Source organism: Pomacea canaliculata, linkage group LG10 (assembly GCF_003073045.1).
Source record: "Pomacea canaliculata isolate SZHN2017 linkage group LG10, ASM307304v1, whole genome shotgun sequence".
NCBI lineage: Eukaryota > Metazoa > Mollusca > Gastropoda > Architaenioglossa > Ampullariidae > Pomacea > Pomacea canaliculata.
The window spans coordinates 15,482,149-15,510,143 of record NC_037599.1 but is presented as its reverse complement, the minus strand read 5'-3'; the positions used below and the strand labels follow the sequence as shown (position 1 = coordinate 15,510,143).

The 27,995-nt window shown below is 38.8% G+C and overlaps 1 protein-coding gene across 6 annotated transcripts; it reads right to left on the bottom strand.

Annotated features, from left to right (window-relative positions):
- Positions 1 to 267: 267 nt before the first annotated feature.
- Positions 268 to 26,892, bottom strand: LOC112573894 (maternal protein tudor-like). 6 transcript variants are annotated; one of them, XM_025254580.1, is made up of 16 exons: positions 26,515 to 26,651; positions 25,244 to 25,430; positions 24,301 to 24,406; positions 22,778 to 23,532; positions 22,245 to 22,489; positions 21,884 to 22,064; positions 16,207 to 16,935; positions 11,483 to 15,606; positions 10,251 to 10,871; positions 9,667 to 9,840; positions 9,023 to 9,278; positions 8,373 to 8,538; positions 7,994 to 8,248; positions 6,844 to 7,254; positions 5,359 to 5,370; positions 4,095 to 4,233 (listed from the first exon to the last, which is right to left on the bottom strand). In XM_025254580.1, coding segments are annotated over exons 2-16 (8,187 nt in total). In that variant the 5' UTR covers positions 25,394 to 25,430; positions 26,515 to 26,651; the 3' UTR covers positions 4,095 to 4,231. The 6 variants fall into 6 exon arrangements, with proteins under 6 accessions (XP_025110362.1, XP_025110364.1, XP_025110359.1 ...); XM_025254577.1 differs by lacking the exons at positions 5,359 to 5,370; positions 26,515 to 26,651 and adding an exon at positions 26,874 to 26,892 and having other exon boundaries at positions 268 to 4,233; XM_025254579.1 differs by lacking the exon at positions 5,359 to 5,370 and having other exon boundaries at positions 268 to 4,233; positions 26,651 to 26,669.
- Between the last annotated feature and the right edge of the window lie 1,103 nt (positions 26,893 to 27,995).

Genomic DNA, 27,995 nt, shown 5'->3' with positions numbered 1-27,995 from the left:
AGAATGGTCTTAACAGCATTTATTAACTTTAGGTAACCAGTCCATGGTCTTCAGTATATTGTATAGTTTTTTTTTTGTTATCAACATACGAAATACGACAGCTTATGTCTGCAGTCTTAAGCATATTATTATATTATGCATTTATTTCAAGGCACTGGCACATTATTTGTATATTGTTATATGTAGTTTGTTGATAAATGTCTGTAGTAAACTGAGAGGGCTGCAAGACTGATATCCAAAAGTGCTCGAATTAGTCAAGACTCACAAGCCATTTTGATTGTAATTTTAATGAAAAAAAGTCTTGAAACAACAAGTTCCCTTTGTTTTCAAAAAATAATCTGAAAATTTTTATCTTCATATCTCATCAGAAAAAAATACTATGAACTAAAATACTGCATGCATCATTAAAAAACACAATTATTAATAAAGAAATGCCACATCCACTTCCCCATCGTAAAGCACTTTAAATAAACTGAAGCACATGATACCCCAGTTTGCTCGATTTACACAGCGCAGTTTCCTTTCTAATAACTACACCCAACATAGAATTCAAACAAACAACATAATGAAATCTTTGTCATATGCCAAAGGAAAGAAAAAATGTTATTTGGTTTGTTGCAGAATGAAAAGGAAAAGCTGCAATTATTTTTACTTGTATCTTCCTCTTTTTACAGTTCTTAAAATGGTTAATGGCATTTGTTAATATTTGTACTTATTTACACATCTAACAGCCACAGAAATTGGCACCACATTATGGAGGTGAGACCCAACACTTCCAAAGGCAAACTTTTTTCACCCCATTACAGGTTGTGACAGAATACGGTAACTTTTACCATGAAAATAAAATTTAAGAAAGTGTGTAATTAATTGAACACCTTTTTCCAGATCATAACATGTTGCCAATCAGTAATCTTTTGGTATGAGCATGAGAGGCTCAACAACAGAGGTAGAAATTCAACAGTGTACCAACAGATCAACATGCAGCAACAAAAGAAAATGCAGCAAACTGTCTACATATTAACATCAGTCATGAATACAAAATTGAAAACTGCATGACCAAGCTAAAATATAGCTCTAACCTTACTGAAATAACTGTAATGCTAAGCCACCAATTTGTCACAATCTAACTCAAAGCTTCTCAGCTTAAGAGGAAAAAACAAAACAAAACAAACAAAAAAAAAAAACGAAGAAGAAGAAGAAAAAGAAGATAGCTAAATTTTTGGGAAAGAAGATGCGAGTCTTTGTCTTCATTATACTAAACAATGTTTAGTTTCTAAATGAAGTTGTTCCCAAAATATGTAAGACAACAATGTCATCTTTTTTCAAATATACCCAGACTCTTTCAATCATGTTGACCATTTTGTGGCTCTGGATCACTTAAGGCAGGCTAACTACTCAAATGATTAAGGTGTTCTCAAAAGTCATTTTTTTTATCCAGCTAAACTCTTTTCACGCAGGTCCCTTTTCTCACTGAATCTCTTGAATTGCACCTGCAAGAATCTTCTGCACCCTTACACCCTTCTAACCCCATCTCCCCATCATATGGCTCAAACATATTTCCCTGTTCATCCATCAGTTCTGCTATGTGTTCAACCTGTTCTTTCAGTTCTTCTGCTGCTAGGTTTTCATGTTCCATCTCTGCCATGTGCTCCAGTGTTCCTGCCACATCCCCCAGATCATCAGGAGAAAAGGACCCATCACTCACCTCCTGATCATCATCATCATCAGCTCCATTAGGTCCTGCCTGCCAAATGCTCTTCTGGTTCTCAGTCTCCAGAATATTATCTTTGGCATCAGTTACTAGTGTGTGACCACGAGTCCATCCCAACCAAATGCTATCTGCCCCATCAGAAGTACTCCGGCAATCTTGATGCAGACTGCATTCCTGATCTGCAGCCTCTGAAATAACAATATGGTTAGTCCCTGTCACAAGAAGATCCTGGGTTGCAGCCTGGGAAGTAGTGATCTGACTATCAACTTTCATAAGACCCTCATCTGGAACCTCTGAAGTACAGCTCTGACAATCCCTTGTTACAAGAAGATCTTGGTCTGCAGTTAAAGATGTAGCAATCTGACCATCCCCTGTTATGAAAAGATCCTGGCCTGCAACCTCTGTGCCATATATCTGGGTTTCCACCGTTGCAAGATGATTCTGGTGTAGACCATCAGGTAAATTATCCTGGATATTAAACATAAAACCATCATCAGGGTCATTGACTCCCAAATCAGGTTCCTGAACAGGTAAGCTTTGTGGTTGACTCTCCTTGTTCTGCAAAGATTTGTCAGTATCATGTTGCTGTGTTAGCTCCCATTCCACGCGCCAAATGGATGCCTGCTGATGACTTAATGCAGCTGTCTGATCATCATAAGCAACTGCTCTGTGACTGGCTTGTCTGGAATAGTCCGCAGCAGTGTTAGTCCTCCCACTGAAGATGCCTGCACGAGCCTCCTGTTTATGCACTGATTCAGCATCAATTATTTTATCATACTCCTTTAAACTGTGTTTCTTCCCAAGTTTAGTTATTTTCTGCTCTTTTTCCTCATTTAGAAAAGACTGGATTTTTCTGGCAACTGAAACAGTGCCTTCACTATCTCCACAAGCAAGTATCTTGTTATTCCTATTCTCTGCAGCATTTGTGTCTTCACCTGAAGCACAACCTTGATATTGCACAAATTTAAAATCCTCTTGGACTTCCTTCACAGATTTCTCATCTATTTCCCAAACACAGTTACCTACAATGAGTTTCTGTTCGTGACACTTTGCAGCAGTTTCCAAGTTGTTTTCATGCACAATATTTTGATAGCCTTGTATAATAGTTTCTTGGCCATAGTCTTTATTAAGGTCTTGCTGACCTGGTAAACCTTTGAACTTTCTGCAGTCACCTTTTGGCCCAATTTTCCAGTCAAAAGGACTCTTTACACCAAGTGCTAAGGAATAACAGTGGCAGGTCTCTTTACCACACAATTCTAGTCTTGTTTTATCATGGACAGATCTCTGCAGGTGCACATAATTCTGTTCCCTTTCAATGGCATAATCACCAGATTGATTGTGACTCTGGTCTGCTTTTATATACTGATCACAATTTTGTTTTGTTTCCATAAGACAATCAACAGGCCAATCATAATTCTGTTCCATTTTAAAGTGATCATGAGACTTACCATAGTGATGGCATTTGGGCTTGGATAGGATGTTTGCTTCAGTAACACTCTTCATAGTAGTATCAAAGCAATATGATGACACTTTCTCCATGACTGCACACCTAGTGATTGTAGCTGAAAATTCTTCACCAAATTCTTCAGTTTTGCTGTCAGCTTCAATCCCTGGTGTAAGAATTCCTCGGCCATTCAGATCAATCTTGTCCTGACTTTGGTCTTGGTGCTCTTTTACCAGATGAATTTTATCATCAGCAAGCACAGGCATGTGGAATACAGCCTCCTCCAATGTCTTATCCTTCTCATTACTCGCAACCTCTAACAGTCCATCTGTTTCATGATCAGCACACCCATGCTCAGAAGGCAATCCTGGCTGCTTCTTTATGTTATGTCCCCAGCTAGAAAACACATGCTCCCCAAGTAAATCAGACCCTCCACGCACTCTGTAGTCCTCAATGAGTTTGTCTACTTTAAACTCTTCTACTTCAGTTCTTGAAATGAAAGATGGTGTAGTAGTAGTGCTCTCCATATGGGTTGTGTAATTTGCACCCTTTTCATCACCTATAAGCACTGAATCAACATCTCTATACACGACACCACCCTCAAGGCAACCATCCACAAGAGACTTATCAACATTCACACATTCAACAGGACTAGCCCAGTAACACGAAGTCTTAACACCTTCAAGATCAGCAACTTCTTCATTAGAAACAGCACTGACTTGTGCATACTGCAGTGTGTCTTTTAAACCAACAGTCACAGTCTCCATAGTTTCTCCCACTGAGATGCCAGACAGCATAGAGCAAGGATCCTTTTGTTTGCTATCCTCTTGAGATACTTTGTGTCCTTGGCCATCGGGAAGATCTGCTTGAGAGGCAGGAAGTATCCCACAGTTTTCAAATCTGTTGTCATTGCAGGCTGTTTGACTATCATTTATTTGCTCTTTAAAATATTCTGGAAGGCCTACAGATAAGTTGGAAGCTTTCAGCCCACTGTTCATTTGTTCTTCAATATATTCTGGGGTACTGAATGTAATGTTAATAGAAACTGCAGTTGACGCCTTCAGCTTTTTACCAATCTCTGTAGGGAAACAAAAGAAAAAAATTATCAGACTTTATTATGGTGGTAAAACTTCTCAAATCCATCCTAAAACTAGTACCACCAAGCTAGCACACACTAGGTGGCTGAAGTTAGCTTGGCTTTACTTTTATTTTAGTTTTAGCACATGAGAAGATTCAGTGGTATGTAAAAGCATTTTCTCTTTCACAAACATTCTAACCTAACCCTTCTCCCAACACATCCATTTTTCATAGTGATATGTAAGACTAACTGTTTTAGTGATGTTTTGTCATTGTCAACATCAATCTGATATATCTCTAAAATAGCACCACACATCTATATACACTCCAGTGTATTTTGGAATGTGTATTTAAAGCATTCTTCAAAGTTTCATGCATATATAATTTAGAATGTAATGAACAATAAAAGCCAAATATAATAGCCCACAAATTTTATTTTACTAATCCCCCCCCCCGAATGACACTGAGGTTGTCATTAGAAACTGCCTAGTTTTTAAAAGTTCTTGACTACCATTTCAACCTAATGAAATAATCATTAGCTCTGAAAAATACTAGTTGTCTTCAAGCTGTACATACAGAGCTGATTATTGCCACCAAAGACAGGAAGCAGAGCAGAAAGATTGAAATCTTAGTGAGAGCAAAAACAAGCGAGGAGTGGGACTGTGGCACAATACTGGTACTCAGCTTTGTAACACTGGTTGTAATCTCTCAGAGGTAAGCAAAAGTGATGCATGCAGTAAGATATTCTCATGTGTTGTTAATATACAGCCTTGTGTATCATACACATAATAAGGAGATACTAAAACCAAGCACTACATTGCAATATGCTAGGAAGAGGGTTAGGAAGCTTCTACTTAAGCACTTTCTATGTAGCTGGACAAGCAATGTAGCAAAATGTAGGCAGCCCTTAAAATGGCTTCATGCATACAACTTATATATTATGACACGAAAACAACTTCCAAATGGGTTAATCACCAGAGAATCAAGATACTCTTTTACAATATCGCACTCTGTTATAGCATGTTAGAGACTATAAGCATACAATATGCAGGTTATCACCACATCCATATTTGCCATTAAGTTCCACTAGAGGACATGCTACCACACACAAATTCCAAATACTCACAGTCTCCTGAACCTGCAGCAGTGAAACCACATCTAAGTCAGACATCAAACTCCAACCCACTACTTCAGATCATAACCAGCTGTTACTGATTATCTTCGGTGTGACACAATAGGCTGTTACTGATTATCTTCAGCAGATCACAATGAGCTGTTTTTTTTTTTATTATCTTCATCTCCATTATCACACAATTTATGTCTTAGTGCTGTAATATTATGTCTGCTTTTTGATATGCTTTGCAGAGAATGATGAATTCTATGTACAGTGCATATAACTAAAGAATGACGCACTTCATGTCCATTATTAATTTCTGCAAGTCTGAATATGTAAAGTACTTTTAAGCCACCTCTGATGGCTGAGTAAAGTGCTTTATAAATAATGACTTTCATTATCATTAATTTACACAGCCTGACTTAGGTGCCAGGGAAAGGCCCTATAAAAATGCACTATCATTTTTTTTTTATTAATTCCAGGTAATTCTAAACTGCAGTCTTTCACCAAAAACAAGTCCCCCACCCACCGGAAAACTATAAAGTGAAAAAATATGCAACAGCCCCCCCAACCCCCATTTCAAATAAAAAAGCAAAGAGGGGCAGTGAACAGTTAAGGCAGTTAAGGGTAAAGACCAACCTCTTTCTCCCACTGCCATTTTTACTTCCTTTAATACCCATTTGACACAGGATGGCAAGGAAACTTTCTGGTAAAAGCATGAGCTTCAGACATGCAACTATTTCGCTACACTATCCCCCTGACAACAAAAACTTGATAAGCTTTGAATTAAATGGTGCAGAGGTCTGTGTGATGTGTTGCCGGTGCCGTCAGCACTTTGATGCGGTATCTGACCTGCCGATGACCACCGCGTGGCTTTGATTAGAGCCGCCTAGATCATTCTAGCAAGTGCGTGAGCGAGTGTGACTGAAGTAACCTTGGTACCTGGAATGTTATGTGATGAGAAGATGCTGGATGTTTCTAGACAGCTATTGTACAGTGTATATAAACCCTGAGAGAAAGTGTTAGAGGAGGAGTAGTCACACCCAGAGTAGTGTGGAGTGAGGGTTGTGGAAGCTGTTGTGGGCATGTGTTGCCAACAGCTTAATTGTGTCTGACATGTAGTCACCTTTAGTCAGCAAGTGTTGTCAGAATTGAGAAGCGGGTGTCGCTGTTGAAGTAGCAGGAGTCGTTGCTAGGTTAGTCTCAGTGTGTGTTGCTAATTGGGTACTCAACGTGGGTAGCTGATGTGCCAGTATGTATAACATGTGGACATTGCTGTACCAAAACTATAAAGTGCTTTGTTTTGAAATATCTCGGACTGCAAAGACTCAGTTTTTAGGAGAGGTTGGCACCGTAGAGTAACAACCCGAAACGACCCACTGATGATGACATAGGTGCATGGGACTTATGCTTTGTCGCTCAATCTAATATGGGAAACAACTACCATCTTACTTTTCCTGTAACAATATCCACGACAGGATTTCTTATCAATCTCACCTGTCTCCTCTTCCTCATCAGCAGCAACACTAGTCTCATTCTTGCTGTCAGCTGTTTCCAGTTCTTCTGCACCAACACTCTCTACCAGCACTTCCTCCCCTACATCTCTCTCAGCCTCAAAAGCAGCATATCCTTTGCTCTCTTCCATATCAAAGAGGTTTGCTTCCCTTCTGTTTGTGGCATCTGCATCAGTGTCATAGGTGTCTCCCTCTCCTTTTTCCTCCATCACACCTGTGCTTTCTTCTCCTTCGCTGTCATCCAGTCTGCCATCATCTTCAAAAGTTCTGCTTTCTCCTTCCACAGCAACAACCTTCTTCTCTTCCTGTCCACCAGCTGTCTCTTCATCCTTATCCACATCTTCTTGACCAAGAGAGTTCTCTCGGTGACAAGCAACTTCACTAAATGATGCTTCTGTTGGAAGCCAAGAAAAACAAACAATGCATGTTTCTGAAATATAACATATGTAGTATCGATTTCTGCTTCATATGGCTCAGTAATTAAGTCAACTCGTAGAAAGGAATACCACTTCCAAACAGACATCTGCATGCAGTGGACAGCAATGACCTTAATATAGGGAGTTTCACCAAGAAATAAACCTAGAATCTTCGCCTTGACCAGACAGGGCAATTTAGAAACACGGCAGAGGGAAGGCCAATAACAATCTCTTACTAAATAATTATTCTGGATCAGATGTTACAGAGTACACCAGTTTTCTTGTTATCACTGATACAGGTAGCTCCTATCTCTGTGGTTTATGCTCATCAAAGTGCCAGGAATTATCCAAGTAATCAATGTAGTGTTATGCTGTGTCTAAACAGCTTTTTGAAATTTTTCAATTTTATTACAAAGTAGAGAAAATCCAGTCTTAGGTGGAAAAAAATCAGATTTTTTGTATCTTTTACTATTAAATCAATTTAGTTGTTTTTATTTTTATAATATAAAGGTAACTTTATTTTATATATATAAAATGTAGAAATTGAAAACCATCAAAAGAAAAAGTATGTTTCTTTACCAACAGTTTAAAATGAAAAGAAAAGAAAATCCCTCCCAAGGAGTAACAAATTTAAAAAACTGCCCACAGCCAATTTTACAAATTCTATTAGAAAAAGCCCACAGCTGTTTTCCCAAGGGAAAAACTTGTGGAACTCACCAAACTGACTCATTTGCTCAGGATCATCTATAGTCTTCTCCAACTGTATCTCCACATCTAGCGCAGAGCCTGGAACAGCCTCAGCATAGCCTAGCTCTACGAGGGCACTGTTCAATGATGGTTCAGTGCTGAAGCTAGTGAAAGAGGAACTGGTCTCATCCTTCAACAGACTATGTCTGAGCATAACTTTGTAGACTCCAGTCCTCTCAGAGAAGGAAGCCACGAAGGCATGCAAAGTACCCTTTTTGACAAAATCTGCAGCACATACAACAAACAGTTAACATTTTTTCCTGGCACCATGTCTACACAACTACTCTTTATATGCATCTATTTAAAGATAAACAGTCTCTCTATTAAGAAGTGATTAATATTGAAAAACCTGAAAAGAATGCCAATGCGTTGTCACACCAACTGCCATCCACTGGAGCAACATCTGCCAGTGCACAAGGTACAAACAAAGTGGGAATGTCAAGAAAGTGAGCAGGTAAGTCCCAAATCTGATCTCTGTTCACATGAAGCATGTTCCCTGTATCCACGCAAAGAATCTGGGTAAACAAAAAACAAATCAACTATTTTGACTGCAAAAATTCAACTAATTTCTTTGAATACAAATGAAATTATACTCAGATTCTATAAGCAAACACTGAGAGGTTTCCCCCTTCCCACTCCCATCTTACCCATGTGCAACATTTAATAGGTACATTGCCCACAATTTCAGCCACCTGTGACCAATTCTGAACATTTATCAAAGGGTGCACATTGTTTAACACATTTTTTAAATGTGGTAAACAGTTCTGCTTCAAATCTATTGTGTACTCTTACCATTTTAAGTTTTCTGGCTTTATTGAAATCTTTGAGATAGCTTTTTCCTATTAAAAAATATGAATTATAGAAAAAATGGTACCGCATGTCAATTTATAATCAAGCTGTTTGTGCACAGATTTAGTCTGACATGCTGGGCCTAATGCAACTTGAAAAAAATGCATCCGTCACACTTCCCACTTTCAATTTTTAACTGCATTTACTTACCTTGTACATATTATCAGCAACAATTTGTACTTGGCCTCGCAGCCATAAGCCTGAATCTTGCACTAAGCAAGGGCTATCCACTGTAAAGATCTTGGTTTGTGCGTCTGTATCAGTGTCTGCAATTTCTAAGGCAATTCTGTCAGCCAAAGTCTGAAGTAAATCTTTGGAGTCCACCCTTGTTACATAGAAGGCATCAGGCTGACCTTCAAAATTCACATTCACTTGATATTCTTTGCCCACTTCAAATGTCTCACATCTGCAACAAAGAAACACCAGAAAGTTGTCGGCAATATGTCACAGAAATGACTATAAGACTGTAAAAGAGAACTGCAAAGTGAACAAAAGTTTTGTCCACAGGCATTCTAGAACTGAGCTATGTATAACAACAACCTATGTGTAAGCACAAAGGAATAAATGTATGTATAAACCTATGCAATGCCTTTGGTCACAAACAAAGCTCGCATGACATGACAATAAATTCAAGCACAAACCTACTGTAGGATTTGTTTCATATTTCTGTTAAAAGAATTTTTTTTTTAATTAAATGAAAAAAGGTCCACTAAAAATGTCTCTGGAAATATTTGAGTGAAACTTCTTTTAGGGATGTTCTTAACAAAATATATGTCAAAAACTTGAAGTTTTACCTAAATTCAGGCACCATTTCAAATTTCTCATGGGCATCACATGATTGTGAAAATGTGTCTCCCAGGACTGTTGACTGAAGAATAGGTTGTGAAATTTCTAGACCATCTGCAGAGTTTTCACTCAAGCCTATTCTTAAAGTTGAATCTATCTCTTCAATGGCAAAGGCATAGGAACTGCAACAAATTAAAAAAAAAAAGGAGGTTAGCAGAAAAACACTGGTCTCCACAACAAAATATTCTGAAGCTGATTTCTGATGCATCTGCAATCTTAACAAGTAGTTACACACTGGATTAAGATAACATAAATTTTTTTGTGAAAACCCTAATTTTATTTTGGCTTTTTTTTTAAATAAGATGATATATTGTACAAAATTTTAGCTTAATATTGAGGTTGGTAACAAAATGAAACGAACTGAAATTTACGTGATCTGGCAGTGAAGTATGTTTTCAACAATCTCTTGTTTGTTTTTCTTTTTATTACCGATTTTGGTTTCCAGTACACCATCTACAAATAAGGCTTATGCTAAAAAAGCAAGAAAACAAAGTTAGGAAGATTGTTACAAGGTTATACAATAACTACTTACTTCAGTTCTGACTGGTATGTAGCTGTCCCATCAGTCACAACAGCACACTCAGACTGTCTATAATCAGGAGTAGAATCTGCTGCATCTTCTGTTGTGTCTTTGTGTCCTGCATCCATTACTGTTCTACTCTCTTCTTCCAGCATGGTGCTCTCTAGATGAGGCTCTTCTCCCTCTGGCTGTCTAGAGAAGTCTACTATGTTCTCATCACAGCTGTCAATTTGTTCAAATCCCTTTCTAGTCTCAAAAGTGTCAAAATGATTATCTTTGGATTTACTGTCCCCATCATTTGTTAATGAGTAGTTTTCATCTAGATATCTGACATCCCTACATGTTCCCACCCGAGTGGATTCCAAAACAGCACTTGTTTTAGTGTTTTGGTCATCTTCAATATTGGCAATATCATCGGTGTTTTCTTCTGTATCTGAAACAGGTACTTCAGCATTTTCCATACATGGAAGTGATCTGGAAACAAAAGATTCTTCTTCAACTGGTTCCTCTGCAAAAACACCAGGCAGACCCTGCTCCAGCAAAGACAGAGCAACAGACACACCTGAGCTGTAAAGGTCGACAAGGTAGGGTTTGTCTGTGCCATCTCCTTCAATGATATTAGCAATCAGCACCCTGAAGCACACATCACATGCAATTAATTCTATGAAACTTACATATTGCTAAAAAAAACAAACAAACAAACAAAAAAAAAAAACCCCCACACACACATACATATATAGTGTTAAGTTCTTGTTGATGAAGATGGGGGAAACATTAGATCTCATTAAAAACATCACAGCATTTGAAAACTGCACAAAATTTGAAACTCAAGATTCAAATTCTTTATAATACATAAAGCTTAGCTTCCTCATTTGATCTTAGGAATGCTTAAACACTCTCCCAACCCCAAACAACATTACCAAATATGATGAACAAAACTTAGAAGAATGTTTTTAGAACACTTATCACACTTCTTGGTTATTTTTTTTAAAACTGTTTCTAATTCAGGGATATATACAGCAACAATATCTTTAGCCACCAATGAGAAATCTCATTTGCCAGTAAGTGATGACAAATTTTAGTCAAAACACCTTGCTACTTCGTGCTAAAAAAACAATGGTAGAGAAAATATATCTTTAACTGAAGGAAAGTGATTGAAATTGCATACAAATTCAAAACTGAACTCATTAGCCAATGACTGATCTGATTATTTTTTTTATCTATCAAAATAAAATAACTCTTACTTATCAGTCACAAGTTCCTCAAAAGCTGCCACCACACCCTGGCTCCAGCCATTGTCCATATTCGTCACTCCAGCCAGCCTGCAAGCAGTGCTCTGACTGGGCACAGACTCAAACTCTGTAGAAAGTGTGTACACAGATGAACAAGGTACTGTGGCAGTGTTCCCAAAGTCAATGAAGAACAAATCACATGCATCAGTGTCTACACACAAGGTAGTAACCTTGGCTCTGTACCAGGTTTCATCACCAAACTGGGCTGCACATAGCTGGTTAACCAGCTCATCCTTCTTAATGTGGCATTCTTCAAGTTTGGAGTAGTGTTCAAACATTGAGTCCATTAGAGAGTTTAAGCAGCCTTGAGAATCCTTGCGCTGAATATAAAACAGTGAAGGGGAGACTACATGACTAACAATTACTGCAACCTGCTGACCAGGAAATAATGTAATCGTTTCACTATCACAACTTTCATCAGGATTCCTGTTGCAAGAGAGTGCTTCTGTTTCATCTGCAGGCATAATGACAACATCAGATGTGTCTTTTGTTTCATCCACGGGTGTGAAGTGAATGTCAGTTGTGTCTTTTGTTTCATCTGCATGTACAATGTTAATATCAGATGCGCCCTTGTTTACTGCCACTTGACTAGCAACTATATCTGTAACACTAGACCCATCTTCCAGAGTCAGTCTCACTGTATATGGATGATGCTGGCTTGGCTCAAGAAACCTAACATGGAATGTATGCTCTAGAACAATCTCCTCCAATTTTGCACTTATCTCCTCTTTTGCAGCAGCACAGCCATCTAATTCTAGTCTACAGCTATACGAAAGTGGGGGAACATTAGAACTGTATGGTGTGAGACTTCTCAGATCATTTTTAGCAACAACATCTTTATTGCCATAGTCTATGAACCGAACCACCACACTGTCTTCATTGATGTCCTCAACAACTGCACGATACCAAGCACCATCTTCAGAGAATTCAGCAGAGCATAAAGAGCCGACAGTGAGTGAGGTGATGACTTCACTGCAAGATGATTCACATTCTTCCTGTAGTTTCTCAGTCATGGAGTCTCTGGCTTCATCATCCACACTCAACTGAACATAGAAGCAGCCATCTCTATCAACATGAGACACAACACAAGTATCTGTTTCTGGTGGGAATTGTGATGGTAATAGAGGAAAAGGTGAAAGCTTTTGATCACTAGCAGTCAGTGGAACTCTTTCTTTTGATAAGTTTTTGCATTCTGGCTTCTCAATTACTACTTGTGTATTTAAACTGGAAGTCTCACCCTCTAGAAGTTCAAGGCCTATGCTGCGAGTCATTTCAACATCATATGGTGGCTTGGATGAAAGAAATGAGACACCCACAGTTTTCTTTTCTGTCATGGTTCGGAACTTTTCTTTCTGTTCTTCTGTCCACTTATCAACACCATGCAGTCTGCACTCATAAGCAAATGCTGACTTGGTCATGAAGTCAGAGGGAAGCTTAACAATATTTGTCTTCTCTGTCTGTCTTCTAGTGCCTAAGTCCACAAGAAGTACCTCCATAACAGAGCTGTCTTCACCAACAATCTGGGCTCTGTACCACATGTCATCTGTAGCAAACTTAACACAACATACATGGCCAACATCTACACTTTCTAGGTCACTGATGTCTCTCTGGCATGCAGCCTGCAGGTCCGCTGATAGTGCCTGCAGAGCTCCCCGTTCTTGAGTAAGATGAATAAAAAATCTCCCATCAGCCTCCATGTGCACCACTGTGGCAGAAACTGTACCATTCGGAACTTTCTGGGCTCGCAGCTGAGTAGATTTGAAAAGTGTGATGGCAATATTCTGACCATTGTCATAAATGCTTACTTCATAAGGGGGATCTGTGGCATTTGAAAAAATCACTTGAAGCTCCTTGTCCATAGCTGATGCCTTCAGCACCTTCAGCTGCTCTTTAGTCAGGGGTCCTAACTCTAACAACTGGCAGTGAAAGGCCAAGGCTGGACCAAGCATCTCCGTGGGCAAAGGTTTCAGGCTTTTGATATCACACATCTCTCCATTTCCAAAGTCTACAAACTGAACATCTGCATTTCCCCCCATTACTTGTTTGATAACTGCTCTATACCAAGCACCATCCTCCTTAAATACAGCAGCACAGGCAGTCCCAGGAGAAGAAGTGACACGGCCAGCTTTCCCAAAAGCAGCCAGTTTTTCTCCCATCTCCTCTATTGTGGAGACATCCTTAGAAAGCTGTAGGTAAAATGTGCCATCCTCTGCCACAAAACTGATAAAAGCTGGGTGAGCTCCTTGTAGTGAAGACTGTAAGGCATACAACTGTGGTGGGCTTGAAGTTTGTGATGAATCTGATGCAAGCTTGTGAGTTACTGATACATCTGATGCTAAAGGACCTCCAAACAACCTCTGAGAAGAGGTACTTCCAATAAACTTCTCCCGTGGTGATCCACTAGAACGTTTCTCCCTTGAATATCCACCTGACTGCTTTTCTTTGGGTGACCCACCTGAGAACTTTTCTCGTGGTGATCCACCTGACTGCCTTTCCTTAGGTGACCAGCCCGAGGACTTTTCTCGTGGTGATCTGCCTGTCTGCTTCTGCAATGAGCCAAATGTCTTCTGTGGCGATGGTGAAGATGCCTTTGAAAGCATACAGAGAAGATCATGGCCATTTACTGAAACCTGTACGTCAAATGGAGATGAAGACCCAACAAATCTAACCTTGACATCCACATCGAGGGCTGTCTTGGAAAACATGCTGGCAATCTGTGGGTTCCATTGATCAAGACCCATTAAGCGACAAGGAAAAGCTTGAATAGGAGCTGCCAGCAGATCAGGGTGTAGGCATTTCAACTGGTTTGTCGGTGAATATTCTGAATTTCCATAGTCTACAAACTGCACCAAAGCCTTGCCACCACTGATCGACAGCACACGGGACCTGTACCACCAGCCATCAGCTGAGAAACAAGCACAGCAAATGGTGCCTTTGGATATGGCTCCCTTCAAAGGTATGCCGCCACCAACACACATAGACTGCACAGTGGCAGACAGATGCTCTAACTGAGAAGATGCACTAAGAAGTTGGATGTAGAAAATGCCAGTTTCCTCCTCTATATGTGTAATGATTGCATCAGATGATCCTGCAGGTGGAGAAGGTTCTTTCAAGACTAGCATGACAGATGCCTCTTTAAACAGCCTTTGCTTGTAAAGGGACTCGCCAACATCAACATTCCCAACCCTAACTTTAACATTCTTTCCACCAGTGAAAGTTAGTGTAAGTTCTTTTTCTGTGACCATGTTCTCAAAAGTTGCTACAGGTACAGCATCAGAAGAGCTGGGCTCAAATCCATCCAGACAACATTCTAGTGCTAAAGTAGGTTGAGCAATAAGGTCTGCAGAGATTGGCTTTACATTCTCCCTTTTCACAAGTTCAGAGTTCCCATAGTCAACAAAATGCACTTTCACTTTCGGTCCATGCACAGAAACAACCACAGCACGATACCACAGACCATCTTCGTCATAGAGGGCGCAACAAGGCTGTCCTGGTGACAAGGCTGCCAAAGCTGGCTCAGAACCAGAACCATAGCGCTGACCTAAAGTTTCTTTCATAGAGTCTAGCTGCTTATCTGTGCCAACAACCTGCACCCAGAATCGAGAAATGGACTCAACAAAACTGATATACGCTTGAATGGTTTGTCCAGCTGCAATATTCATGCAGGCATATCCTGTTCCCTCTCTGGACATCAAAGGTTTGTCAGTGATTTTCCCTAATGTTGCTTTCAGTTCATCTGTAACTGACTGGTTATTCTTGAACAAATCAACAATAAGCCTGAAACCTTCCTTTTGTTTCACCCTCATGTCCAGTTCTTCCTCACCAGTGATCTTTACAAATTTTTCCAAGAGACTATCTGCATTTCGGCCAACATGGATATCCAGAGAGCAATGAATGGCTTGGGCAGGCAGAGTCAAGAATGCAGGATCTAACCTGAACACTGTATTACGAGGAGATGTCTGGATATTGCCATAATCCACAAACAACACATCCACATCATGTGCTGTGAATGACTGCACTCGAGCTCTGTACCACTGCCCATCCTCAGCAAACTGGGCAACACATGGCATACCTACCTGAAAGCATAGGCAACATTTTTTAAAATTTAATTTTGCTTTCAAAAGAAAGGGAAAAAAAAGTGTCAGCATTTTTCATCCATAAAATGCAAGATCCCAATTTAAAATTGCAGTGGTTAAAACTTATGAGGGTTTTAAACAGATACAAATTATAAGGGGAGGGGCAGGGTACCTGCCTGTCTCAGGAAAAAATGCATATTAATATACATTTTACTTATCTTGCTTTTGATCCATGTCATTGATCTAAATTAGTTTTATATTTATTTAATGTTATTAGTTTCATGTTTATTTCCCATGTCCTACTTACATCACTTCTCACTACAGATCCAAAATTTTTCCCATAATTCACCTTTTTCAAAGGTTTAGGAAATAAGCACTGCTAAAGACATATGATGGTGCAATCTAAAAAGATTTTTATGTTTCTACAGAATAGAAAACATGAAACAATGTCACATAATAAACAATAAACATAAAGACAATATTTTACTTCCCACATAAAATATAGTAAACAACACACAAAACATACAAACATGCTATCAAAAATATCGTATCAGCACATTCAAACTACCATCTTGTGCTCAAAGAAAATCATTGACTTACCAGAGGAGAGGTGAGAGGTCTGGACTGAATACTGGAGCTTTGACCATTCAGGTCTGACATCAAACTGTCAAGGTTATCCATGTTTGCAGACAACTGGACATAAAAGTTCTCCACAGACTCTGAGTGCGACACATACACCTTGGTAAATTGTCCTTGCACCAAATTCACATGTGTGAATTGCTTGGTGTGACCAGCTGGTGCTGGCTCTGGCGTGCGGCGCACCACAGCAAGAGCTGCCATTTCTTCACCAATGTCTTTGCCGTGAGCTTCAAGTTTCACCAAGTATTTAGCTTCCTTGCGACCAAGAATTTTACATGTTGCTCCATTCTCTGTTAGCCTTTCCAAGAAATCTTTTGCATCAACATTCCATGCCTGTCCTTGCAGAGGACGTACACCATCTAAGCAACAACAGATAGCCTGTGCCGGTATGTGTGAAAATTGGGAATCTAACTGTCGTAAATCTGCCAGTGACACTTTTTCAGAATTTCCAAAGTCTACAAATTCCACTGTTGCATCTTGACCAAGATCCAAAATACTTCCACGGTACCAGGCCCCATCTTCTGAAAACTTTGCAGCAACTAAAGAACCTAAATGTAGCAAAGAAGCAGGAACAGCTTTAGGACTTGTATAGAATTCCTGTAGACCATCAGTCAGTCTCTCCAGAACTGATTGGTTATCAGCAAACTGAATGTAGAATTCTTCTGGTGATCTCACCCAGCTAAGAAACACCTACACACACACAGAAAGAAAACATCATGTTAAAGCAAATTTGAAATGCACAACTTTGCAACTTTCTATATTTCTTTTTTTTCTGTTTGCACAATCACCAACTAGAGATCCATAATTTCCCCCATAGTTCACATCAATTTCAAAGGTTTTATGTACAAGCGTAAATACTTGAAATTTCCAAAAATAAATTCTTCGTTTTAAATTTTTTTAAATAATTTCTTTTGTATCAGAATAATCAAATATAAAATAATTAGCAAACAAATAAAAATAAGTTTTTAAGAAGTTACAATGAAAACTTTGACTTTAAAAAAAAAATGTACTATTATTTCAAAATTTGTTTCAGTACTGATTACAGAACAAAGATTACTGATTTTAGTGTCAAGTGTAAAGTACAAATTATCTAAATTTGTAAGCATGATCATTTTGATATTTTTTAAAGTCTTGGGTACTGTGAGGTTAAAGAGGATATCCCCACAAATACTGAACCAGATAACTAAAATCAATTACTTACAGGTATATATATATACTGGCCATTTAACTATGTAATTTAACTGAAACATAGCATTTCAAGCACACAAAAGTTGTTTTATTAGTATTTTTGTCACGACATTATCCCTACATTTGGATATGTCTGAACTGCATTCACTGTTTCAGCTGATGCACTCAGCACAGGTCTACTAGAATTCATATGTATGCTGCCTCATTAAGCTTTCTTTAATAATGATTTCTGACCTGTAATTTTCTATTTGGGGAGACCAGTTAATACATATAAAAAAAGATTTATAGCACATACCTTGTTTTATCAACTTTATTATTCACATTGAATTATGCTGTCCTTTTCTTTTTAGGTAATCGTGAAAAAATTGCTTAGAGAAACCAAATTAGGCACTACGGATAATGTTAGTAACTGCCATACTTTAATACCTGCGGCACATGTGAAAAAAAGTTGCACTTCGACATTATCGGCATGTGCTTGTCATTTTCTACTCAATTTATTTTCTTTCATCGTGAATTTTCATGTTTTGGATGTTTCTTTTCACAATGTTTTACTTTATATAAGTTTATTATTTTCCATCACAAATAAAAAATCCACTAAATTGTGCAGTAATACCTCGGGTACCTCTAGTAGAGTGGACTAAGGGAATGATTTCATTATGCCATGTCGGGTTTAGAACAATGGATGTGGGCACAATTAAGGCTAAAACAGGAGTGATTTATGGTATGTCGAAGTATCAAAATCTATGGTTGTCTTATTGATCCTAGCACCCCAAAACTGATTTCTTCTGGAGCTGTCTCCAACCTTAAGCCCAGCTCAGCCCTCAACCTGTTTTCTTCTTAAAGGCCGAAGTCGAAATGGGCGTGTTTTCAAATGGTTTCGCCCGTGCGAGGGAAGGTAGGAGTACCCGGGGTCAGTACCGGCGGTCAGTTTTCCCTAATTGCTACCCTGGCCCCGAGGCAAAGTGGAGATCGCAAGCGATAAACCGAGCCATAAAACGTGTTTCTTAGCCGAGTACTCGGTGTTGGCGGTTAGAAAGGTGGAGTGAAACGGTTTGCAACTGAACATACTGTCACAGTCAGGGTTAGGACCGACAATTGAATGTATTCTCCATCAAATAAAAAGAAAATAAGGGATAAAGAGATGAACTTTATTTTTGATGCTTTTGTCTATCTGTTCACAACACACTGATGATGTTACTCTGGTAGTATCGACCCACAAGGTTCTAAATCTTCAGCACATCACCAAAGGATGACGTGTGCACCCAGCGGCACTTGGTGGTGGGTGCGAGAGGATGTATGAAAGTATGGATGCCTCAGATGCCATCATTCAAGAGGAAGTTCTCGACCGTAACCTGGCAATTAATAAGTTAGTGAGAACTAAAGTTGTAAGAAACATCAAAGAGAGGTGGCACGTTGATAAAAGTATACAAGTTGGGATTAAAAAAAACTGGTGCAAGGTAGAAAAGCGAACCTCGGCATGACGTGGCGCCCTCAGCTCAGTGACATTCAGTGGATTCTGAATGTTACATAAATCATGAGATGAAGGGGGAAGGTGTTTGAAACTGTGCAAATAAATTAAACGAGTTTCAGTTGCAAACTATATTTAGCAATAAAACGCCTTTCTCAGCCGACTAGTACTTGATGTAGGGTCTAAGAAAAGTGAGGTGAAACCGCTTCTGTCTGAACATATTATCTTTCCTTACATCTTTCTTTACTCATAAGAGGGGATAATAATATTTAATACTTTCAGTTCATTCCTGGACAACAATTCACGACTGCAACATAGTGCCCCACGGTCTTTTCTCTTCTTATCTTACCCGACCATCATGCCGGGTGGAGGTCATCGGTGCTTGCTTCTTCATGGGTCGACAAAACCGAGAACTGGACGCGGAGAAGACATGTTCAATCAAAACGGTTAGGACCAGTTTAGCACCCCTGGTTTTGTTTGTATGTTCTCCCTTGAGAGAAGAGACAGAGGATAGGAAAGGAGACAAAGGCAAACAACCCAAATAACACAAACCAAAAGGCAATGGAATTTTTAAACTTAGTTTTTATTCGTCTTGTTTAGGTTTTTTTCTTTTATTCCCATTGATGACCGACATACGGCACTGCATCTGGGTTTGGGTACAGTGTCCGTACTTTTTGCACGACGCAAGTGGGCATCACTTCACGTCTGTGGCACAGTACCCATTCACCTTCTGCCAGAGCGATTTTCCTATCCAGATATCTCCTGGCCCTCCAGAGTCCTACGAAGTCTAGCATTTTCCAGTACCTTGTATAGATCCTATTCCGAATACCTCGATTTTGAGGTGAAGGATATTATTGATCAAGTTCATGCACATTCAGTATCGTGCACGTCTTCGCTCGAAGTGAATAATTCAACAATGGATGGGCATGTGCTGACCATCACTTTGGGCTGTGCCAACAAACATCATCTGGAGCTCGTCGTCCCCACTAGGTGACAGTTATTTTGCTAATGAAAGAATGTACCTTGCGTACATTACGTCGGGGATCATCCCCATTCAATATAAAAAATTTTCTAATTTTGCTAATTTGGGATATGTGAATGATGCATTTTTGAGAAAACGGCTTCCACGGTTTTCTGCAGTCGTTGACGTCTTGAAGCGCCAGTCCGTCGCAGCTGCACTTGCAGCAGAACAGTCTCCTGTGACCGACGGGATCAGTGTGATGACAGATGCAAGGCACGCTTGCCGGAAAAATTCGTATCACACTGATCATGTTACTTTAGGACTGTCGACTCACAAGGTTGTAAACCTCCAGCATATCACCAAAGAGGACGACGTGTGCACCCAGCGGCACGAGGCAGTGGGATGTGAGAGGATGTATGCAAGCATGAATGAGTCAGGTGTTAGAATTCAAGAACACGTTCACGATCGTAACGTGACAATAAATAAGTTAGTAAAAAATAAAGGTGTTAGAAACATCAACGAGAGGTGGCACGTCGCTAAGAGTATCAAAGCTGGGATGAAAAAACTGGCGCAAGGTAGTAAAGTGAACATCGGCAAGACGTGGCATCCTCAGCTCAGCGACAAGACAGCAGCGGTCAGAGATCATGTGTACTGGTGTATAGATCATTGCGATGGCGACCCCGTGAGACTTAGGCACTTGTTGGATGGATGTATTACACATTTCCAAAACATCCATGACAAGTGTAACCAAGCCTCACCTTGCAGGCAATCGCTCTATATACCATCTCTAATAGTGCTGACTGTTCCTGCTGCTGTCAAGCTGCTGAGCGACTTTCTACACGGCCATGTCCTGTATAAACATCCTGAGGATTACGTGATGTCTAGGGAAACATTTTATGTTGAAAGTTTTAATAATATATGTCTGATGTATCTGCCTAAGCGTGTTCATATTAAAAACACGATGCACTATGACATGCGCATGGGCCTCGCTGTTTTAGACTGGAATGAACATGTTGATAGAGACTCTACTTCCAATTACAACAAAGCAAGTGTACAGCACAATCGGAGACAGCTTGGACAACGCACTTTAAAAAAGAAAACTTATAATTTAGTAGAGGATATCTGGAGATGTATCACTGAACAATACAAATTTGATTCCGAACATGAAGAAAACACATTAATTGAAACAGACAGTAGTTCTGATGAAGATTTGGAAATGAATAATATAATTTAAATAACAAAATCCAACCATCATTGATAAATGAGATAATAATTTACCATCGATATTTGCACTTTCAAAACTGAAATTATTCTAACCACGGTACAACTCCACACGGACACATGTATTGTCTTTATAGACATGTTCATTCCAGTCTAAAACTGCAAGACCCACTCGTATTTTACAGCTGATTTTTATCTTGTTCACTTTACGTATGTTATTCTGTGATATCAATTATATCAGTAATAGTGTTAAATTTTGTGCTTCCATTGTTATACTGGTGATTTTGCTTTGTTATGTATCAATCTGTATCACAGTGCCTCCAGCCATTGATTTTGTTTGAAAATTCAGTTGTTTTTATTTTCGTGTCATTTGAGCTGTTCATTCTTCTCTCCTTTGTATATTCTAGTTTTGTTTGTTGGTGGAGAATACATTCAGTCCGAACCCTGACAGTGTGTTCAGTTGGAAACTTTTTCACTTCAGCTTTCTAACCGCCAACACCAAGTACTCAGCTCAGAAAGACATTGCATTGCTCGGTTAGAGCCTGTGACAGTAGGTTCACATAGAAGTCGTTTCGCCTCAGCGCTCAGACCCTGCGGCAAGTACAATGGTCGGGTGAGGAAGAAGTTTTATTGCCAGGCTACTCGGCGGTGCCTGTGATGTCCACCCGCCTTTTGTACGGGTAGTAATTGGAGACGACTGGCCGCTAGCAGTCCGCACCGCGTGTACTCCTACCTTCCCTCGCACGGGCGATACCACTCACTTCACTCAGGAGGGAAAACTTCGGCCTTTAAATACTTACTGATACTGAAGAAGTAGTTGGAACGGAGAGGACAGGTAATTTTGGAGAACTGGTTCCTTTCGTGATAATTCCAGTACTTATGTTGATGCCTGATGTTATAGCACGCACATCAGAAGACATTCTCAGAAAAGTCGACACAACATCCTTCTTTCCAATCATGTCAAACAGCTGGACCATGTAACTACCAATGAAAAAAGTGTGCATTCTTTATTGCATTTCTGTTCAAAATCAGGGAAAATAAGACACATTCCATATCTGTCATTGATATATATAAAGTGACCAAAATATGACAGAAGTATTGGTGTAAAATCAAGAAGGGACTGTCAAATTTGTACTAAACAAGAAAACACCTAATTCTCACCTTTCCTGAGTATCTCGATTAAGTATGTTGGCCATGAATGTTTGGTCCATCACAAGCTCCTCAAAGACATTTGCAGCATCATTGCTCCACGTACCACTAGTAGGAACAATGCCTTGAAGTGAGCATTTCACAGCTTGTGCTGGAAGACCCCGAAACGTTTCCTTCAGTTCTTTCACATTAGCTACAGAGACAATCTCTGTGTTACCATAGTCTAGGAAAAATACAGAGACATCTTGGCCAGACACCTGGGAAAAAAAAGTAAGCAGTTAACAGACACATGCCCACATACACAACTTCGCACCATCTTTCAAACATCTTCAAAAACATCACTTAAGGTGTTCTGCCAGTTGCAGATGCACACACATGAGAGAAAGAGAGGTGGATTGGATTACCTAATATGTTTGGTTTATTACACAATGTCTGACTGGTTGTTGAATGTGATTGGATCAAACAGTGATCCTGTTCACAAAGTTGCAAACACATTCAAGACTACGTATTTAAAAATAAACACATTTGCTTCAACGCCAACCAACCTTCTCTATGATGGCTCTGTACCAAGTCTCATCAGCAGATGACAGTGCAGCACATACATAACCTTGCTGGAGTACACGAATAGCAAGATCTCTCATTCCCAATGTGCTGTACTCAGAATTCAGCTCTTCTGACATTCGTGCATTTTGCTGACTAAACTTGCTGGCCTGGCACCAAAATTCCACAGGGCTTTTAACAAACACAACTGTCAACTCCACTTTTTCTCCAACATTCAATCTAACATGCTGAAGAGGTCTTGGTGAGGTTGCTACATGTCCATCTGCTTCAACACCTAGTGACTTAGCAATGCCACGTGTTGGTTTGGGTAAGCTACCAGCACGGATGGTCACCTGAAGATCCTTGTCACCGCTTGCCTGCACACTGCGAGAACTACCAAGTCTGTTCCCAACCCCGGTCTCTGAGCAGGCCATTTCTAGCCCTGCCTGTAGGCAAAACTGGTGGTTCAGGTTCTCATCATTTTCTCCCATCAGCTGCACCATGTATGTGTTGGTACTAGCATTGTAACTTTTAAAGACAGCTGTGACCGATTTGTCAAGAACAAGGTCCTCAAACTGTGCAGTGTGTTCAGGAGACCAGAAGTTCTGCAATGGTGCCATACCCTGCAGTCCACAGTGAAAGCTAAGCTTGGGTTCTGAGAGGAGATTAGGAGGCAAGCAGCGTACATTCTCTACAGACACAAAATCTGTATTTCCAAAATCCACAAACTGAACTTCCAACACATTTTCCACTGGATGACCTAGATTTTAGAAAACACACAGACGACATATGACATCGATTAGAAAGACTTTTCAGATGAAATGGATTTTATTAAAAGCACATACAGCTACATATCTGTGAGCTTACAATAAGGAACAGTGAAGCAATAAATCAGGGACAACATTTCTCTTTTCTTGATGAGACAGTATACATACCACTCTCCTGGATCTACGCAATAGATAATATTAAAAACACACATGGTTTGAAAATTTTTGCAGTATGGTAAATTACTTCAAAAAGAAGGACACCCCCAACACCATTAAGGAGCATGCTCTTAGCACCTGAGACAAGAACATGACATGGACAACGGAATGATGAATAAAACTGATGACTAACTCAGGTAACATGAACTACAAGTGTTGTGATGCAGCAGAAGACGAGTAAGGAAAAAGCAATAAACAAAATGGGGTGTGTGTGCATGTGAGAAAAAAGTTGCATGAAAGTATGCGAAACAGTCACTGTGCTTAGATGTTCAATTTTTTTAGGAGCAAAACATAACGATGAAAGAACATTTTCTCCACAAAAATATTTAACAGATTGACTTTCTAGCATATATATGTTTGTGCCAGTGTTGTGCACAGTAAGCTGCTTTTAGTTGGAACCTGGCATAGTATAAGAATTATTATTATTATTATTATTCCATAAGACTTCTAGTCTAATAATACAACTTTTCAAAAACTTATTATTTAGGTATATCTGACATCTACAGTCATTTAAGCTATTTCAAGACTTAAAAAAAACTTCGTACCTGTAATTTGGCCACGATACCAGCTATTATCTGAGTATAGAGCAGCACAGGGTGCTTGTAAATCCCATGACGTCAAGACACCTCCAACATTGCTTTTGTAGTATTCCTAAACATATGAATGCAATGACACATCCCAATGACACAATTCAAATTGTAGATGGACATAATTCAAAGCCACTATGGGAATGAAGGTTTTGTGAAGAAATTTCTTTAAATGCTTGCAATTTAACAATTGATATTAAAAAAACTTCACACTCTCTTTTCTCATTTTTTTTTTTAGTGATGTATGTTCATGCATTAGTAACCAGCGTTTCCTGAAATAAAAGATAAAAGGCTACTCTCTGCCCTGGAATGTGAAAAAGATCTTTTAATCCCAGAAAATATCATTTGAATTTCTCAAAGACCACTATGAAAATGATCAGTCTACAATATCTTCAAGCTCAACATGCAATCAAGTATTAATGACTTATTTGCAATGTCATTGAATGTACGTGCACAGTATGATAGTTACTATAAGACACTTCTTAACTTGGTATATATATATATAAAATGTTAGATAAAGTTTAACAAAGTTGTGTGAACATCACAAAAAACAAAAACAAAGCCCCAATGGTTTTGGAATAAATGTTCAGGACATTAAAATAAAACACAGGTAAGACAACAAACCAGACAAATTATTTTGATATGAATTGCTTCCCTTAATGTCCCTTAAGCAGATAAATCTGATAAAACTGATAGACCAAGCAGCACACACAAACGTTTTCTGAGCTTTTCTTACCAGACTCAGGTTTATAGAACAAAGCATACATTCTCTCCCCTTGACCAAAAAAAAAAAAAATTCACAATAACAAAGAATTGTTCCTTCGTACATGCTGAAAGTAAAACTAAATTAAGAAAACGTAATTGTAAAATCTAAAATAAAAGGGTTGCAGCATGAACACACCTGGAGTTGATTAGAAACCTTTTCTAGAGTGTCTGCACTGCTTTCCAGCTGTACAAAGAAGTTGTGAGGATCTTTGACAAAGGTAACATACACATCCTCAATAGAACCCGGTCCTAGGGTTCTATCTGTGTAAGTCTTTTGCCTTAACATTTTTTTATTGTCTTCAAGCAGAACACACTGTCAAAATCTGTAAAAGTCACAAAACAACCCAAATAAAAATTCTCTCACAGTAATTTGTAGTTCAACAGTTTTGTATAAAAATTAATCATTGCAATTTGCAACTTGAAGAGTCATCATGTACTGCATTAGTGTACATGGTTTTTATGTTAAGGGTATGTCTTCAAATCCTTTGGATGTAATCAGTATGTTTGTACTTTAAAACTAGCTTTTAATTCTGTTTTAGTTCATTCTTTTTGCTTAACACTATCCTTTTTAAAGCACAGCCAGTAATCTTACTGGAGCTAAACTTACACTAACATATTTTGATGAGAAAGGTATTTGCTAGATTCTTCTCCAATTGGATCTATTAAAATCAAGTAAACAATTCTTTTGTTCAAATTGTGGATCATCCAAAATTCAATGTCCATAATGTAAACATGATTGTAACCGTTAACATTAAAATAGGTCAGGAACTCAGGGTACAACCTTTCTCAAAATAAAACATTTTAATTTACTAATCGAGAGAGATACTTCTGTACAGCTGCATCGACTTGAACAAAATTGTTAAAGATCATATGATATATACACATCCTCATTATGATAGTCACTCTAAAATGCCTCATTTTAAAACCGTGCTTCATTACACAGAAACAGCAATAAAGTTTTCTACAAGACCTGCACCGTGCTGGTTAAAAACGTATTAAAACATCAATCGGTGACAGTTCACGTGTTCCTTCCCTTCCTCTACACAATGTTAACTGTAGCAGCTCGGAGTCAACTCGGAGTGAACATTTTCTTTTTGAACTATTTTAATAATTATTTTCTACCTTTAAAAATTTGTATTAAAAATAAACGTGATGTACTGCAGATATACCACGTTCGATCTAAAATCAGTCTAATAGTTGCAGTCTAGCAGGCTCCTCACATAAACGAAGTCACTAAAAATGCATAGTGTGCTTACACATGTACATCTACATGAATTGTAGCATCAGTAGCAAGAAGCATATGCAAAAGAACGCTCAGATCTTAAATCTTACGTAGATCTGCAAAACTTTCACAGATTTTCATAATTTTAGAAGCGAACGAATATACAACTGACTCCTGAAACTCACTGTTTGTAGTTTTTGCCGCATTACACAGAAAACATGGCGGTCAAAGATTTACCGCAGAGAGAGAGAGAGGGAAATATTTTAAGTTAGAAAAACTAATTAGAAAATTCTCAAGATGATTTTTTCATGCAAAATATACTTTTAAAAATTTCCTCCACGTGTCACGGAGTAGTGTGTGTATGGGGGAAATGGTTGAAAAAAATTCTTGCACTTCCCGCCATTACTGTACTATAACGAATTGAATGCTCACTATTTTTGTGCTTTAGTGATTCAAAAAGAAATTTGTTATGATAAATAAAGTTTCAGTTTTGTTACTCTTTTAAAAGTTGTTTCACATATTTAGAAACACGGAAAAGTTCGACCTGATGATTTTAAGGACAGTAAGGGAAACCACTCAGCTCCTGCTTCCTGTTGACAACCACCCAAGCCTTGCGATATCTGACTCAACATTTAGTTTGGTCATTTTTCTCTTCTGTGTTTATGCTATAATGGTAAATTATGTAATTTACTCGAATGCATTGTAAAGTAAAAAAAATACTTTTTCAATCAAATAATTTTCTCATAGTTTTAAATTGTGTTTCCGGCGTTTTAAAGCGTTTAGGGGATGGAGTAATTCGTTTGTCAGCTACATGTATAGCTTTTCCAGTTTTCTTGTTGGACATTGATGGTTTCGTAAAAGTTCATTTTGTGCACGCTGTTGTTGTTAAGTGTAATACATTTTGTATTTCTAATTAGGCTTCTAACTTCTTACAGTTATTCACATACAATAACTATTTTATAACTTTTTGACTGACTCGAGATCTTTTCTGTCAAAGCCATCGAGCTATATCTACACTTATTTTATTCAAGTTCATGAGGTTTCACTACTCTTTCTAGCGTGAACTAGTGTTTATAACTGATATTTAAGCCAAGACTGATTTATAGCGCTCATGCTTATGGCTGCGGTCTGGAAGAGGCGAGCAGTGACTACAAGTCAATGATGATAATTATGTTGTACGACCTTTGTTATAAGTTTCACTTAGTCGCTGATGTTGCAAATCTTTGAGTGTAAGTTTAGTTACCTAATTGCTTCCAGTTACCTTACGTACTTCTTTGGATTGTCAGAGCTACAATCCCTGTTACAGATCACAAGGCCATATCTTACCTCAGGTCGTCACACCTATATAACCACTGAATGACAGCTAGATCGCAGGATCACATAAACTGAAATCCTCACACTTATGTCTTAAGTGTAACAGATCACTAGGTCTTCTTCTTGATCCTAGTCGCCCCCAGTGGAGCATAGGGCCGCAACCACACAGATCACTAGGTCACATAACCTCAAATCCTGACATCTATATATGTACTGTCTCACATATCACCATTTCACCTAACCTCAAATCATCACACTTTAGCAACTGTGTAACCGTGTAACCCAACAGGTCGTCACGCCGACGAATAATGTACTGCAGATTAGGCTACTACACTTAATTCCTTATAACCTC

Bases quoted from the DNA above. Each gene is read 5' to 3' on its own strand.
- LOC112573894 (XM_025254577.1), bottom strand. From the start codon at position 25,393: ATGTTAAGGCAAAAGACTTACACAGATAGAACCCTAGGACCGGGTTCT. The intron at 24,407-25,243 runs GTGTGTTCATGC...TCATATGTTTAG, and splicing joins AGGTTTCTAATCAACTCCAG to GAATACTACAAAAGCAATGT. The intron at 16,936-21,883 runs GTAAGTATTTAA...GTGTGTGTGTAG, and splicing joins CAACTACTTCTTCAGTATCA to GTGTTTCTTAGCTGGGTGAG.